Genomic DNA, 14,375 nt, shown 5'->3' with positions numbered 1-14,375 from the left:
TGTCTCCAGAGATAGACAGAAAAATTTCCTGTGTATCCCTTTTGCCAATGAACTTTCTAGCTCTTAGCTTCATCCCTCCTCCTCCTGTCTTCTATCATTTCAGATCGCCCCCTCCCACTTTCAAATCTCTTACTATCTCTTTTTTTAACCACGTGAATCTTAAGTCAGTGCTCCCCAAATTCCATCAGTATGTGGACCTTGCAACAAGGGGGGAGAACGCATTGGACCTAGTTTACACAAACATCCCGATGCGTACCGGGCAGAGCCCCGCCCCCACCTCACTTATTCAGACCACATTTCTGTTTTGCTAATCCCAGCATACAGACCGCTCGTCAGGCATTCCAGACCAGTTCAGAATCAGGTGAAAACCTGGCCAGCAGGAGCCATCTCTGCTCTCCAAGACTGCTTTGAGAACACTGACTGGCACAAGTTCAGGGAGGCTGCAACCGATGGCAACTCTACCAGCTTAGAGGAGTACACAGCATCAGTGACCAGCTGCATCAGCAAGTGCATTGATGATGTTACTCTGTCCAAGACCATCACTATACGTGCCAACCAGAAGCCATGGATGACCACAGAGGTGCGTGCGCTGCTGAGGTCCCGCGACTCCGCCTTCAGAGCAGGCGACAAGGCAGCTTTAACAACAGCAAGGGCCAAACTGTCCTGAGCCATCAGACGGGAAAAGTGTGCAAATGCCCAGTTACTTCCAGGACAGCGGCGACATGTGGTGCATGTGGAAGGGCATCCAGGACATCACCAACTACAGGACAACATCACCTGACTGTGCAGGTGATGCCTCCCTCCCAGATGTGCTGAATAACTTCTACACCCAGTTTGAGGCGGAAACCGACGTGGCGGCGAGGAAATCCACCCCTCCTACGAATGACCAGGTGCTGTGTCTCTCCGTGGCGGATGTGAGAAGAACCCTGTGCAGGGTCAACCCACGGAAGGCTGCTGGACCAGACAACATTCCTGGTAGAGTGCTCAGAGGATGTGCAGACCAGCTAGCAGATGTTCTCACTGACATCTTCAACATCTCCCTGAGCAGCGCCATCGTTCCAACGTGCTTCAAGGCCGCCACCATCGTCTCTGTGCCGAAGAAGTCTTCAGTGTCCTGCCTCAATGACTACCGTCCAGTTGCACTCACATCCATCGTGATGGAGAGGCTCGTCATGAGGCATATCAAGATCCTGCTGCCCCCCTCACTGGACCCCCTGAAGTTTGCGTACTGTCCCAACCGCTCAACAGACAATGCCATTGCCACCACCCTCCACCTGGCCCTAACCCACCTGGACAAAAAAGACACATACGTTCGGATGCTGTTCATGGGCTTTAGTTCAGCATTCAACACAGTCATCCCTCAGAAACTGATTGGAAAGCTGAGCCTACTGGGCCTGAACACCTCCCTCTGCAACTAGATCCTAGACTTCCTGACTGGGAGACCTCAGTCAGTCCGGATCGGGAGCAGCATCTCCAACACCATCACACTGGGCACAGGGGCTCCCCAGGTTTGCGTGCTCAGTCCATTGCTGTTCACTCTGCTGACCCATGACTGTGCTGCAACACACAGCTTGAACCACATCATCAAGTTCGTTGATGACACGACTGTGGTGGGTCTCATCAGCAAGAACAACGAGTCAGCTTACAGAGAGGAGGTGTAGCGGCTAACGGACTGGTGCAGAGCCAACAACCTGTCTCTGAATGTGATCAAAACAAAAGAGATGGTTGTTGACTTCAGGAGGGCACGGAGCGACCACTCCCCACTGAACATCGACGGCTCCTCGGTAGAGATCGTAAACAGCACTAAATTTCTTGGTGTTCACCTGGTGGGGAATCTCACCTGGTCCCTCAACACCAGCTCCAAAGCAAAGAAAGCCCAGCAGCGTCTCTATTTCGTAAGAAGGCTGAGGAAAGTCCATCTCCCACCCCCCATCCTCATCACATTCTACAGGGGTTGTATTGAGAGCATCCTGAGCAACTGTATCACTGCCTGGTTCGGAAATTGTACCATCTCGGATCGCAAGACTCTGCAGCGGATAGTGAGGTCAGCTGAGAAGATCATCGGGGTCTCTCTTCCCGCCATCACAGACATTTACACTACACGCTGCATCCGCAAAGGAAACAGCATTATGAAGGACCCCATGCATCTGTCATACAATCTCTTCTCCCTCCTGCTGTCTGGGAAAAGGCTCCGAACTATTTAGGCTCTCACGACCAGACTGTGTAACAGTTTCTTCCCCCAAGCTATCAGACTCCTCAATACCCGAAGCCTGGACTGACACCTTGCCCTATTGTCCTGTTTATTATTTATTGTAATGCCGGTACTGTTTTTGTGCACTTTATGTAGGTCTGTAGTCTAGTATAGCTTTCTTTGTTTTTTTATTTCATAGTTCAGTCTAGTTTTTGTACTGTGTTATGTAACACCATGGTCCTGGAAAACGTTGTCTCATTTTCACTGTGCACTGTACCAGCAGTTATGGTCGAAATGACAATAAAAGTGACTTGACTTTCTTGACTTTCAGTTAGTTATGGCGAAGGGTCTTGGCCCAAAACGTTGACAGTGCTTCTTCCTATAGATGCTGCCTGGCCTGCTGCATTCCACCAGCATTTTGTGTGTGTAGCTTATAATTTTCTTTCTTTTGCCTTCCTCCATTCTTGAAGAGTGGAGTGTCATTTGCAATCTTCCAGTCCTCCAGGACCATGCCAGAATCAAGTGTTTCTTGAAAGATCATAACCAATGTAACTGCTTTTGGGTCTCTGAGATGTAGTCCATCTGGTCCAGATACTAATCCACCTTTTAGTTTGCTTTGTAATAGATATGGCATTCACTCCTGCTCCCTGACACTCATGGACCTCTGGCACACTGTTAGTGTCTTCCACAGAGAAGACTGATGTAAAGTACTCATTAAGTTCATCTGAGATTTTTTTTGTCCCATGTTACTACCTCACCAGCATCATTTTCCAGTGGTCCAATATCAACTCTCACCTCCCTTTACTCTTTAAATAATTGATTAAATGTTGGTATCCTGCTGTATATCATTGGCTAGTTTGACCTCATATTTCATCTTTTGCCCTTTAGCTTTTTTATTTGCCTCTTGTTGGATTTTAAAAGCTTCCCAAGTATGCCCTTTTCTAGTTTTTTATGCAGTCCTTAACTTACTTTGTCAATCATGGTTGCCTGCCTCTGCGATTTGAGAACTTCTTCCGTTGTGGGACATACCATTCCTGCGCCTAGTGAATTATTCCCAGAAACTTCAGCCATCTCTGTTCTGTCGTCCTCGCCAGTAGCCTTCTCCAATCTTTCTGGGCAAGCTCTTCTCTCATGCGTCTGTAATTCCCTTTATTCCATTGTAATACAGATACATGTAAGTTATGCTTCTCCCTCTCAAATTGCAGTATGAATTCATATTATGATCACTGCCTCCTAAGGTCTCCTTTCCATTAAGCTCCCTAATAAGATCTGGGTTATTACACAATATGCAATCTAAGATGGCCTTTCCCCGAGTAGGCTCAAGCACAAGCTGCTCTAAAAAGCCGTCTCATAGGCATTCAACAAATTCCCTCTCTTGTGATTGTATACCAACCTGATTTTCCCAATCCCCTTGCATATTGAAGTCCCCCATTATAATTGTGACATTACCCTTATTACATATCTTTTCCAGCTCCCTTTGTAATCTCAACCCCACATCTTGGAGACTATTTGGAGGCCTATATATGATTCCTATAATGGTTTATTTTTACCCTTGCAATTTCTTAACTTCACCCACAAAGATTCTACATTCTCTGACCCTATGTCACCCCTTTCTAGAGATGAAATTGCATCTTTTACTAACGGAGCCTTCCTGCCTGTCCTTTTGATGCAAAGTCTATCCTTTGATGATAAGCTCCCAACGATGGCCTTCTTTCAGCCAGGACTCAATGATGCCCACAGCGTCATACTGACCAATCTCTAATTGTGCCATGAGTTTGTCCACCTTATTCCGAATGTTACACGCATTTAAATACAGCATCTTCAGTCATGCAACCTTCACCCTTTTGGATTTTGCCTCCTTGGAACAATTTAACTCTTTACTTTGTCTGCATTTCTACCCATTTGTTGGCTTGTCCTTCCTTGTTACACCCATCATCTCCTTGTAAACCTGCTGGCTAATCTCAGTTTTATTATCCTGGTTCCCATCCCCTGCCATATTAGTTTAAACCACCATCAACAGCTCTAGTAAATCTGCCCACTCCAATTCTTTAGCCATGCATTTATTTCCCACCTCATTCTATTCTTAAACTCACTGTCGCGTGGCACAGGCAGCAATCCTGAGTTTACAACCCTTGAGATCCTGCTTCTCAGCTTCCTTCCTAACTTGCTATATTCTTTTTTTCAGGATCTTCTCCCTTTTTCTACCTACGTCGTTGGTACCACTATATACCACGACATCTGGCTGCTCACCCTCCCTTTTCAGGACTTCTGGCTTGCAGTCCCTAAACCCCAACATTTGTCCAAGGCCTATCTTTGATCAAGCTCTTTGTCACCTGGATGACATTTTGTATGGTTCAGTATATTTTTTTAAGTTTGCCTGAGTGAAAGCTAAGATTTTGTTGCCTAATAAATGGGTTGTTATATATGTACTCATTGGTTCTTTCATAGGCAAGCTATTTCTTCTTTCTTTAACCAAGTGGTCCTTGTTGTACTTCAGGCTGCTGTTGTCTTGGAGACCTTGTTCCGCCTTCTCGTCCCCTCTGCTGCCATGGCTAGCACTAGTGACCTGGACCATCAGATAGAGCAGCTGATGCGCTGTGAACTTATCAAAGAATCGGAAGTGAAAGTGCTGTGTGGCAAAGCCAGGTATGGAATATTTCCAAGCTGAAATCAGTAAGCCGATAATAATCACTTTACATGCTATTTACTTGAATGGTGTTAACGTACAAATGTTGCTGAAGTGGACAAGATGATTACTGCACTGAATTAGAATTGGTTTCTTATTGTTCTCTGCTGAGATATGGTGAAAAGCTCATCTCTCACGCTGTTCATAAAGATCAAACCATTACACAGCACCTGGGAGAGAAGTAGTGAAATAACAACGCATAATAAAGTGTCACAGTTGCAAAGTGCTGAGCAGGGCAGTAGTGAGGTTGCATGACTCAGCACAGTACGAGCCTCTCGGCCCATAATGTTGTCCTGATCTTTTAACCTACTGTGAGGTTCATCGAACTCTTCCCTCTCACATAACCCTCCATTACTGTGCCTATTAAATGTCTGTCTCTATTAAATGTGCCTATTAAATGTCCCTAATGTGTCTGTCTCCGGTACTCACCCCTGTGTGGAGAAAACCTACCTCTGATGTCTCCCATGCTTCCAGTCGTTTTAAAAGTATGCTGTCTTTTATCAGCAATTGCCCCCTGGGGAAAAGTTTCTGCTATCCACTCACTCATGCCTCCTCATCTTGTCCACCTGTAAGTCACTGTTCATCCTCATTTGTTCCAAAGAGAAAGTCCCTAGCTTGCTCAGCCTGAGCTTGTGAGATACTGCAAGCGTTAGAGTTAGAGCAGTACACGGTCGAGAAGGCTGTGAACAGGCCTCCCTCGTCACTATTTAGGACCCTGGACAGTGCTTCACCTGTCAATCTATCAGGATAGTTTTTGTGACCAGTGTGACCTCTACCTTCAAGAGACCCAATCCAGAATGGGGAATCGCTTTAGAACATGGAACATAAAGCATGGCAGCACAGGCCCCTTGGTTCACGATGTTGTGCTAACCTTTTAACCTACTCTAAGAACAATCCTCCATTTCCCTCCACGTGTCTCTCTAAGAGTTTCTTAAGTACCCCCAATGTTTTTAAACAGACTCCCATCCCATTCTTTCTTCCTTAAAATTATTCCCCATAATTAGCCATTTCCTCTGGCTATCCACTTGATCCGATACACCTCAATCAAATCAGCTCTCATCCTCGTTTACTCCAGAGAGAAAAGCCCTACTTGCTCAGCCTATCCTCTTTAGACATGCAGCATCCTGCAACCTCTTCAACTATTCCACATCCTTCCTGTAATAAGGTGACCATACTCCAGATGTGATCTCCTCGCAGCTTTGAACTCAATGCTTCGACTAATGAAGGCCAACAAACCATGCACCTTCTTAACCACTGTGTTCATTTGAATTTTAATCTATCACTGGTGTAATTTGATAATATTCTCAACACTGAAAGTGTTAGCTGAAGTTATTATTGCAAAAACTGACTCGATGAAAATGATAACCAGTGAAACCATTTTATCTGGAACGGGGAAGCATCAGGTGAGCCAATTAGAGAAGGTGTGGGCTATTTTCTGAATGGGGAAGAAATTCAGAAATCAGAGGTGCAAAGGGACTGGAGTCTGTGCAGGCTGTCCTAATGTTTACCTTGCAGGCTATATGTAGATACAGGTGGAATAGGCCCTGCTTTAAACCCTCCTAATCACGGGACAATTTACAATGGCCTATTAATCTACCAATCAGCATGACTTTGGACTGTGGGAGGAAACCGGAGGAACAAATTCTTTGCTTTGAGCAGTGCCCAGTCCAAGGTTGGAGAGCAGAAACCTGAAAAGGCATAGCTCGCTTAGGTTTCCCAATTCATGGTACTTGGAGCTTTGAGCAGCACCCAATCAGTATTCAGGATTGGTTAACAAGAACAAATTAAAGTAAGGCAGAGCGAGTGGAGATTTTAAGCTTTTGGCCTCCAATGCTTCAGTAAGGAAAGGCTTGAGTAAGAGTAGGCAAAAAAGCTGTGGGTAGAGTGGCTCTCTTTCCCCCCCCCCCCCCCACACCACAGTTTATTGCTTTGCTTCCTTTGTATTTGCTCAGAGAGATGAGCAGAGATAGGGCCTCAAGAAAATGAGGCAGGAGGAATAATAACGGGGGAACAAGGAGCTGGCAGGTGAACTAAATGAGTATTTTACATCAGTCTTCACTGTGGAAGACAATAGCGATGTGAAAGGTATTGAAGGGTGTGAGGGAAGAGAAGTGAGTGCAGTTACTGTTATAAAGGAGAAAGTGCTCAAATAACTGAAAGGCCTAAAGGTACATAAGTCACTTAGACCAGATGATCTGCACCCCAGGGTTCTGAAAGAGGTAGTGGTAGAGATTGTGGCGGCATCAGTTATGATCTTTCAAAAATCATAATGTCAGAGGATTGGAAAATTGCACTTCACTTTTTTTAAAAAAGAATGAAGGCAGCAGAAAGGAAATTATAGACAAGTTAGCCTGACCTTAGTGGTTGGGAAGATGTTGGAGTTAATTGTTAAGGAGGAGGTGATGGAGTACTTGGTGACACAAAACTAGTGTAGCCCCCCCCCCCCGGTAAACCTCAGGCTCGCTCAGCTCCTTCCCGTCCAGGGGGAGCGGCCTTCGGCCCCACCAAACTGGGTAATCAGCTTGTGTGGATGCTGTGTGATGTCCCCACCACGCCAAATAACAGACAGTTCACCATATGTGATTAAGTGAGTTCACTTTATAGATCGTACTGGAATTATGTACTTAATAGAGATACAATATAAAAGGAAAAGTAAAAGATGTCAAACTTATCAAAGTCCAACCGCTTCGTGCACAACCATTGGAGCTCAGTTAACGATGTCTTCTTGCCACCATTCGATCCCCTCCGACCTCCTCGACCCGCTGCCTGGGACCAACAACGGTGGTCGACCAGGCGCTCCACATGAATCTGTCCTCGGCTCCTCTCCTCGCTGAAAACCCTGGGCCTCGGACCCCCGCTCGATGTCCGTTCCATTGCCCAGATACAGCATCGCGTCTCCTCTCTCTCCAAAGCCTGCAAAACAATAGCTTACAGACCCACAAGAAAGAATAACATCTATCCCAATTGGTTAACAAATGAATACAATTCTCATTATCAGTAATTATAACCCAAACAAGCTGCGAGAGAAAAGCACTTTCTCAGCAGTTACCATAACAAAGAAGCATTTTTATTTTTAACATAACAAAGAAGCCATTTTATTAGTCTTAGCAGTAACATAAAAGAAGAAACCCCTTACACTAGATAGGACAAAGTCAGCATGGTTTCCTTAAGGAAGAAGATTCTCCCTTAATGAACATTGATGATGAACATGTTGGAATTCTTTGAGGAGATTACAAGTAGGGTAGATACAGGGGATGCAGTGGATCTTGTATATTTGGACTTTCAGAAGGCCTTTGATAAGGTGCCACACATGAGGCTGCTTACCAAGTTAAGAGCCCATAGTGTTACAGGAAAATTACTCACATGGTTAGAGCATTGGCTGATTGGTAGGAGGCCGCAAGTGGGAATAAAAAGATCCTTTTCTGGTTGGCTGCCAGTGACAAGTGGTGTTCCACAGGGGTCAGTGTTAGGACCACTCTTTTTAGGCTGTATATATAAATGATTTAGATGATAGAATAGGTGGCTTTGTTGCCAAGTTTGCAGATGATACGAAGATTGGCGGAGGAGCAAATAGTGTTGAGGAAACACGAGGAAATCTGCAGATTTCCAGCTCTTAGCTTCATCCCACCCCCTCTGGTCTTCTCCTATCATTTCGCATTTCCCCCCTCCCCCTCCTACTTTCAAATCTCTTAGTATCTTTCCTTTCAGTTAGTCCTGACGAAGGGTCTCGGCCCGAAATGTCAACAGTGCTTCTCCCTATAGATGCTGCCTGGCCTACTGTGTTCCACCAGCATTTGTAAGTGTTGAGGAAATGGGTAGGATACAGAAGGACTTGGACAGATCAGGAGAATGGGAAAGAAAGTGGCAAATGAAATACTATGTTGGAAAATGCATGGTCATGCAATTTGGTAGTAGAAATATATGTGAAGACTATTTTCTAAATGGGGAGAAAATCCAGGAATCTGTGATGCAGTGGGGCTTGGGAGTCCTTGTGCAGAACAGCCTAAAGGTTAACTTGCAGGTAGTGAAGAAGGCAAGTCCAATGTTAGCATTCATTTCAAGGGGTCTGGAATACAAGAGCAGGGATGTGATGCTGAGGCTTTATAAGGTGCTGGTGAGGCCTCACCTCGAGCATTGTGAACAGCTTAGGGCTCCTCATCTAAGAAAAGATGTGCTGACATTGGAGAGGTTCAGAGGAGGTTCACAAGTGTGATTCCGGGAATGAAAGGGTTATCATATGAAGAACGTTTGTACTGGCTGGAGTTTAAAAGAATGAGTGGGGGGGGGGGGGGTGGTGGTCTTATTGAAGCCTTTCGAATACTCCTAGATGGAGTAGATGTGGAAAGGATGTTTCCCATGGTGGGAGTGTCTAAGGTGAAAGGGAATGGCCTCAGGATAGAGTGGTGTCTATTTAAATCAGATGAGAAATTTCTTTAGCCTGAGGGTGGTAAATTTGTGGAATTTATTACCACAGGCAGCTGTGGAGGCCAGGGCATTGGGTTTATTTAAGGCAGAGATTGATAGGTTCTTGTTTGACATCAAAGGCCAGTGTGGGGCTGAGGAGGGGGGGAAGGATCAGCCATGATTGAATGGCGGAGCAGATTCAGTGGGCCAAATGGTCTATTTCTGCGCCTATGTCTTATGGTCTAATGCCTGGAATTATATTCTTGTAGCCATTAGTGAGACTAATGCAGGAGGGCTGGGACTGCCAGGTCAATATTTCGGGATTTAAGGGAACAAATTTGTACAGAGATCTCAGAGTTGCAAATCTGTAGAGAAATTACAGTCTGTTGCAAGAAGCGTAAGGTTGTTGTAGTAGCTGATTTTAATTTTCCACATAATGACTGGGACCACCACAGTGTGAAAGGATTAGATGGGATAGAGTTTGTCAAATGTGCTTAGGAAAGTTTCCTTAATCAATACATAGAAGTCCCACAGAACCATAGAACATTACAGCACAGAAACAGGCCTTTTGGCCCTTCTTGGCTGTGCCGAACCATTTTTCTGCCTAGTCCCACTGACCTGCACCTGGACCATATCCCTCCATACACCTCTCATCCATGTACCTGTCCAAGTTTTTCTTAAATGTCAAAAGTAAGCCCACATTTGCAACTTCATCTGGCAGCTCATTCCACACTCCTACCACTCTCTGTGTGAAGAAGCCCCCCACCCCATGTTCCCTTTAAACTTTTCCCCCTTCACCCTTAACCCATGTCCTCTGGTTTTTTTTCTCCCCTGGCTTCAGTGGAAAAAGCCTGCTTGCATTCACTCTATCTATACCCATCATAATTTTATATGCCTCTATCAAATCTCCCCTATGCTTCAGGAAATAAAGTCCTAACCTATTCAACCTTTCTCTGTAATTCAGTTTCTCAAGTCCCAGCAACACCCTTGTAAACCTTCTCTGCACTCTTTCAACCTTATTAATAGCCTTCCTGTAACTAGGTGACCAAAGCTGCACACAATACTCCAAATTCAGCCTCACCAATGCCTCATACTACCTCACCATAACATTCCAACTCTTATGCTCAGTACTTTGATTTATAAAAGCCAATGTACCAAAAGCTGTCTTTACGACACTATCTACCTGTGACGCCACTTTTAGGGATTTATGTGTCTGTACTCCCAGATCCCTCTGTTCTACCGCACTCCTCAGTGTCCTACCATTTACCTTGTATGTTCTACCTTGATTTGTCTTACCAAAGTGTAATAACTCACACTTGTCTGCATTAATCTCCATCTGCCATTTTTCAGCCCATTTTTCCAGTTGGTCCAAATCCCCCTGCAAGCTTTCCTCATTGTCCACTACACCTCCAATCTTTGTATCATCAGCAAATTTGCGGATCCAATTTACCACATTATCATGCAGATCATTGATATAGATGACAAATAACAATGGACCCAGCACTGATTCCTGTGGCACACCACTAGTCACAGGCCTCCACTCAGAGAAGCAATCCTCCACTACCACTCTCTGACTTCTCCCATTGAGCCAATGTCTAATCCAATTTACTCTCTCACTATATATACCTAGTGACTGGATCTTCCTAACTAATCTCCCGTGCGGGACCTTGTCAAAGGCCTTACTGATGTCCATGTAGACAACATCCACAGCCTTCCCTTCATCCACTTTCCTGGTAACCTCCTCGAAAAACCATTTGTCAAATGATAGGCCGGTAAGTTTGACCTCAGTAGTAGGTAAATTATTGGAAGGAACACTAAGAGATAGGATCTACAAGTATTTGGATAGACAGGGACTTATTAGAAAAAGTCAGCATGGCTTTGTGCATGGTTTAACCAATCTATTGGAGTTTTTCGAGGAGGCAGTGGATGTTGTGTACATGGACTTCAGTAAGGCCTCTGACAAGGTCCCGCATGGGAAGTTAGCCAGAGGGTGGTGAGTTGGTGGAATTTACTGCCATGGATGGCTGTGGAGGTCAAGTCATTGAATATTTTTAAAGGGAAGGTCAATAGGTTCTTGGTTAGTCAAAGGTTATGGGGAGAAGGCAGGAGAATGGGGTTGAGAGGGATAATAAATCTGCCGTAATAGAATGGCAGCACAGAGTCAACGGACCAAGTGGCCTAATTCTACTCCTGTGTCTTATGGTCTTGTGGTCTAATACCTGTTCTAAATGGCCAGTGAGCACAACAAATGGTCTTTGCAATAATTGCGAGGTATTTTCACAATGAGGCAATCACTGCCTTCAGTACTCTGCCACAGAACCAACTAAACTGGCCTCAAGAACCTACAGAACTCCAGTCTTGCTCTGGCTGGTGCTTTAAGGTCAGACCAAGATCCATAAATCTTGATTGCAATCCAAAACTGATAGTGCCAGGGTGGTCTGTGGATGGAAAGGATTGCAATAATGTGACAAGTTAGGAAGTTTGTAATTATAGACTGAAGATGTCCTGGCCTGGATCCCAGAAGGAATTAGGCATATCCTTTTGCACCATTTCACTGCCAGACCCAGAAAATAAAATCCTCTGACAAGATGTGATCAATAAAGAAGGGGCAGCGTCACCATATAATACTCCAATCATTGTGGGGAGGAGGACTTGCTGTTGGTTACAATCACGACCCTGCTTTAACAGCAGCTCATTGCAATATCCTGATCCAGGCCTGTCACCTGTTATTAAACTAGACAGTTTGAGGACATTTACCTCACCTATTCTTCAACAACTGTACTGGCAGCTCTCTCATCTCTATCTGCATTGACCCAAAATAGCAGTGCTAATAAAAACTTTGCCCAAGCAAATTTAATAGTGATGGCCTGAAGGACCCTACAAGATAATTCTCAGACAATTAATTCCTCGGTGATGCCAACAAACTGAAGCCTCAGGAATGCCTAACTGCCCCAACGTATTATCAAAACTTCTGACAAATTCTGGTTCTCCAGCAGGGAATACCAGGGCAAGTTTTCTGAGACCCATCACGCCAGAAACCACATCCTCGACATGGAAGAGATTTTCCACTGCCTTCAGTGCCTCGGTTTGTGACGTTTACTGGGAGCACTGCAGCCTGAAACGTTGTTGAGGATCTCTCATCCATCCCAAGATCACAACCATCAGGAGGACCAGGACTGCCAGCTTGGGTAGCAGCTTCGTACTACAGGTTGCCACCACTGAAGTCTCGTCACCAGGACAACAAGCTGTTCATTGAACAGTTTACATTTCAAATTTGCCAAAGCCAGTGCCGCCTTTGGGAGACTCCATGAGAATGTATGGGAGCGGAGAGGACTCAGCCTTACCACCAAGCTAAAGGTCTACCGAGCAGTGGTTCTCACCACCCTCCCCTATGCCAGCGAGACCCGGACTGTCTACAGCAGACACACTGAACAGCTCAACCACTTCCACTTGAGCTGCCTCCGCAGACTTCTCCACGTACGATGGCAGGACAAAGCCCAGACTCGGAGGTTTTGGAGCGGGCTGGCACCCACAGCATCTACACCCTCCTACAGAAAGCTCAAACCAGATGGGCTGGCCATGTCGGCAGGATGTCTGACAGTCGACTACCAAAACAGCTGCTGTATGGAGAGCTGAGCCAGGGCAAGTGCTCAGTTGGAGGGCAGAAGAGACGTTTCAAAGACTGCCTCAAGGTTTCCCTCAAAGACCTCAACATCAATCCCAGTAGCTGGGAATCACTTGCTCTGGACCGCCCAACCTGGTGGAGCAGGACCACTAAAGGAGCGTATGCAGCAGAAATCAGACGCACCGCAGAGGCTCAGAGGAAACTCGCTGCGCGCGAGGCTCGAACTACCTCCTCTTCCACTGCAGCTTTGGGTGAGCTTTCAGGGCCTGGATTGGCCTCACCAGTCACCTCCGGACCCACAGTCACAAACCCTCCACCTGACAGAAGTCGTGGTCGTCTTCGACGCCGAAGGACGAACAACAACAACATTTCAAATTGCTGCTTGCTCACTTCGCGTGCATTTTGAATTGTATTTTATTATATATTATTAGATATAGAAAGTCAGATGACAGTAAGCATGATGTTATCTATAATGAAAACAACATTATAAATAGTGTTTGGAAGTGTTTGCGGTGTAGTGGCGGGGAGGCTAACTGGTGGCGGTTCAGATTTACTGCCTGGAACAAGAAACTTTTAAGATGGTGTGAAGTTTTTGTTTTAATAACCCTACAGCACTTTCTCGGAGTAAACTTTTGGAAAAGGCAGTTTGCAGGGTGGATAGTGGATAGTCTGTCTTCAGTGCCTCGAACTGTATCTTGATATCACGAAGCATGCATCAAATTGGTTGAAGATCTCATCAACCATTCTGGGGACTGCTGCAGAGGCCGAGGTGGATTGTCCACTTTGTACTTCAGCTGAAGGTTCTTGCAAAAGCTCCAGCTTTTCCCTGCTCTGATGTACTGGGTTCCCTTGCCGTTAAGAATGGGGATATTTGGCCCCTGCTCCTGCAATGAGTTAGTTGTTCAAGTGTCCTCCACTGCGAGGCCTGGCTGCCAAGCTGGGGTCTAAGCTGTTGGTAGTGGGGTAACATGGTTATACTGTCTCATGTTTTGGCATGCAAGTAATTCTGTCCTGCAGGTTAATTCCTCATTCTGAGGTGTGCTAGGTGCTACTCTCAGGAATGTCATTGAACTGAGGTTTGACAGTGATGGTCCAGCCAGGGGTATGCTGGGCAGATTGTGCTTTGAGTATATTTCTGTGCCTCATGGGTGCTCAGCCTGCCCCCAGACTATGGTGGCATTGCCACACAACACCCTGTTCTCACTGGGACAGGAGTTCATTTCCACAAGTGTAGTGGGCACCTACCAATACTGGAATGGTCAGATGCATTTCCCGGAGGATGAGATCAAGTTGCATCAGTAGTGGTGCTTCTGAGCCACACCAGGGTGCTCGGTGCTCTCTCTGGTTGGTGTAGTAAATGCAGTAGAGTTGGTTCATCAGCCGAGGGAGGAATGGTCATCAGCTGGTGCTTTCCTTGCCCACGTTTAACCTGTTGCCATGAGATTTCATGCTTGAGGGCTCTTCCCACT

General features: G+C 45.7%; 1 protein-coding gene across 2 annotated transcripts in view; it reads left to right on the top strand.

Annotated features, from left to right (window-relative positions):
* LOC132401266 (serine/threonine-protein phosphatase 4 catalytic subunit-like) overlaps positions 1-14,375 on the top strand; it is a 99,675-nt gene that overhangs the window by 19,012 nt on the left and 66,288 nt on the right. For both annotated transcript variants that reach the window (XM_059983299.1, XM_059983300.1), the window contains exon 2: positions 4,689-4,837. In XM_059983299.1, the coding sequence (XP_059839282.1) occupies positions 4,740-4,837 (98 nt within the window). In that variant the 5' untranslated portion in view covers positions 4,689-4,739. The remainder of the gene's footprint in view (positions 1-4,688; positions 4,838-14,375) is intronic.

This window comes from Hypanus sabinus, chromosome 10 (assembly GCF_030144855.1).
Source record: "Hypanus sabinus isolate sHypSab1 chromosome 10, sHypSab1.hap1, whole genome shotgun sequence".
In the NCBI taxonomy this organism is placed as follows: Eukaryota; Metazoa; Chordata; class Chondrichthyes; order Myliobatiformes; family Dasyatidae; genus Hypanus; species Hypanus sabinus.
The sequence above is the reverse complement of the archived record's forward strand: the minus strand, read 5'-3'. Positions and strand labels throughout refer to the sequence as shown.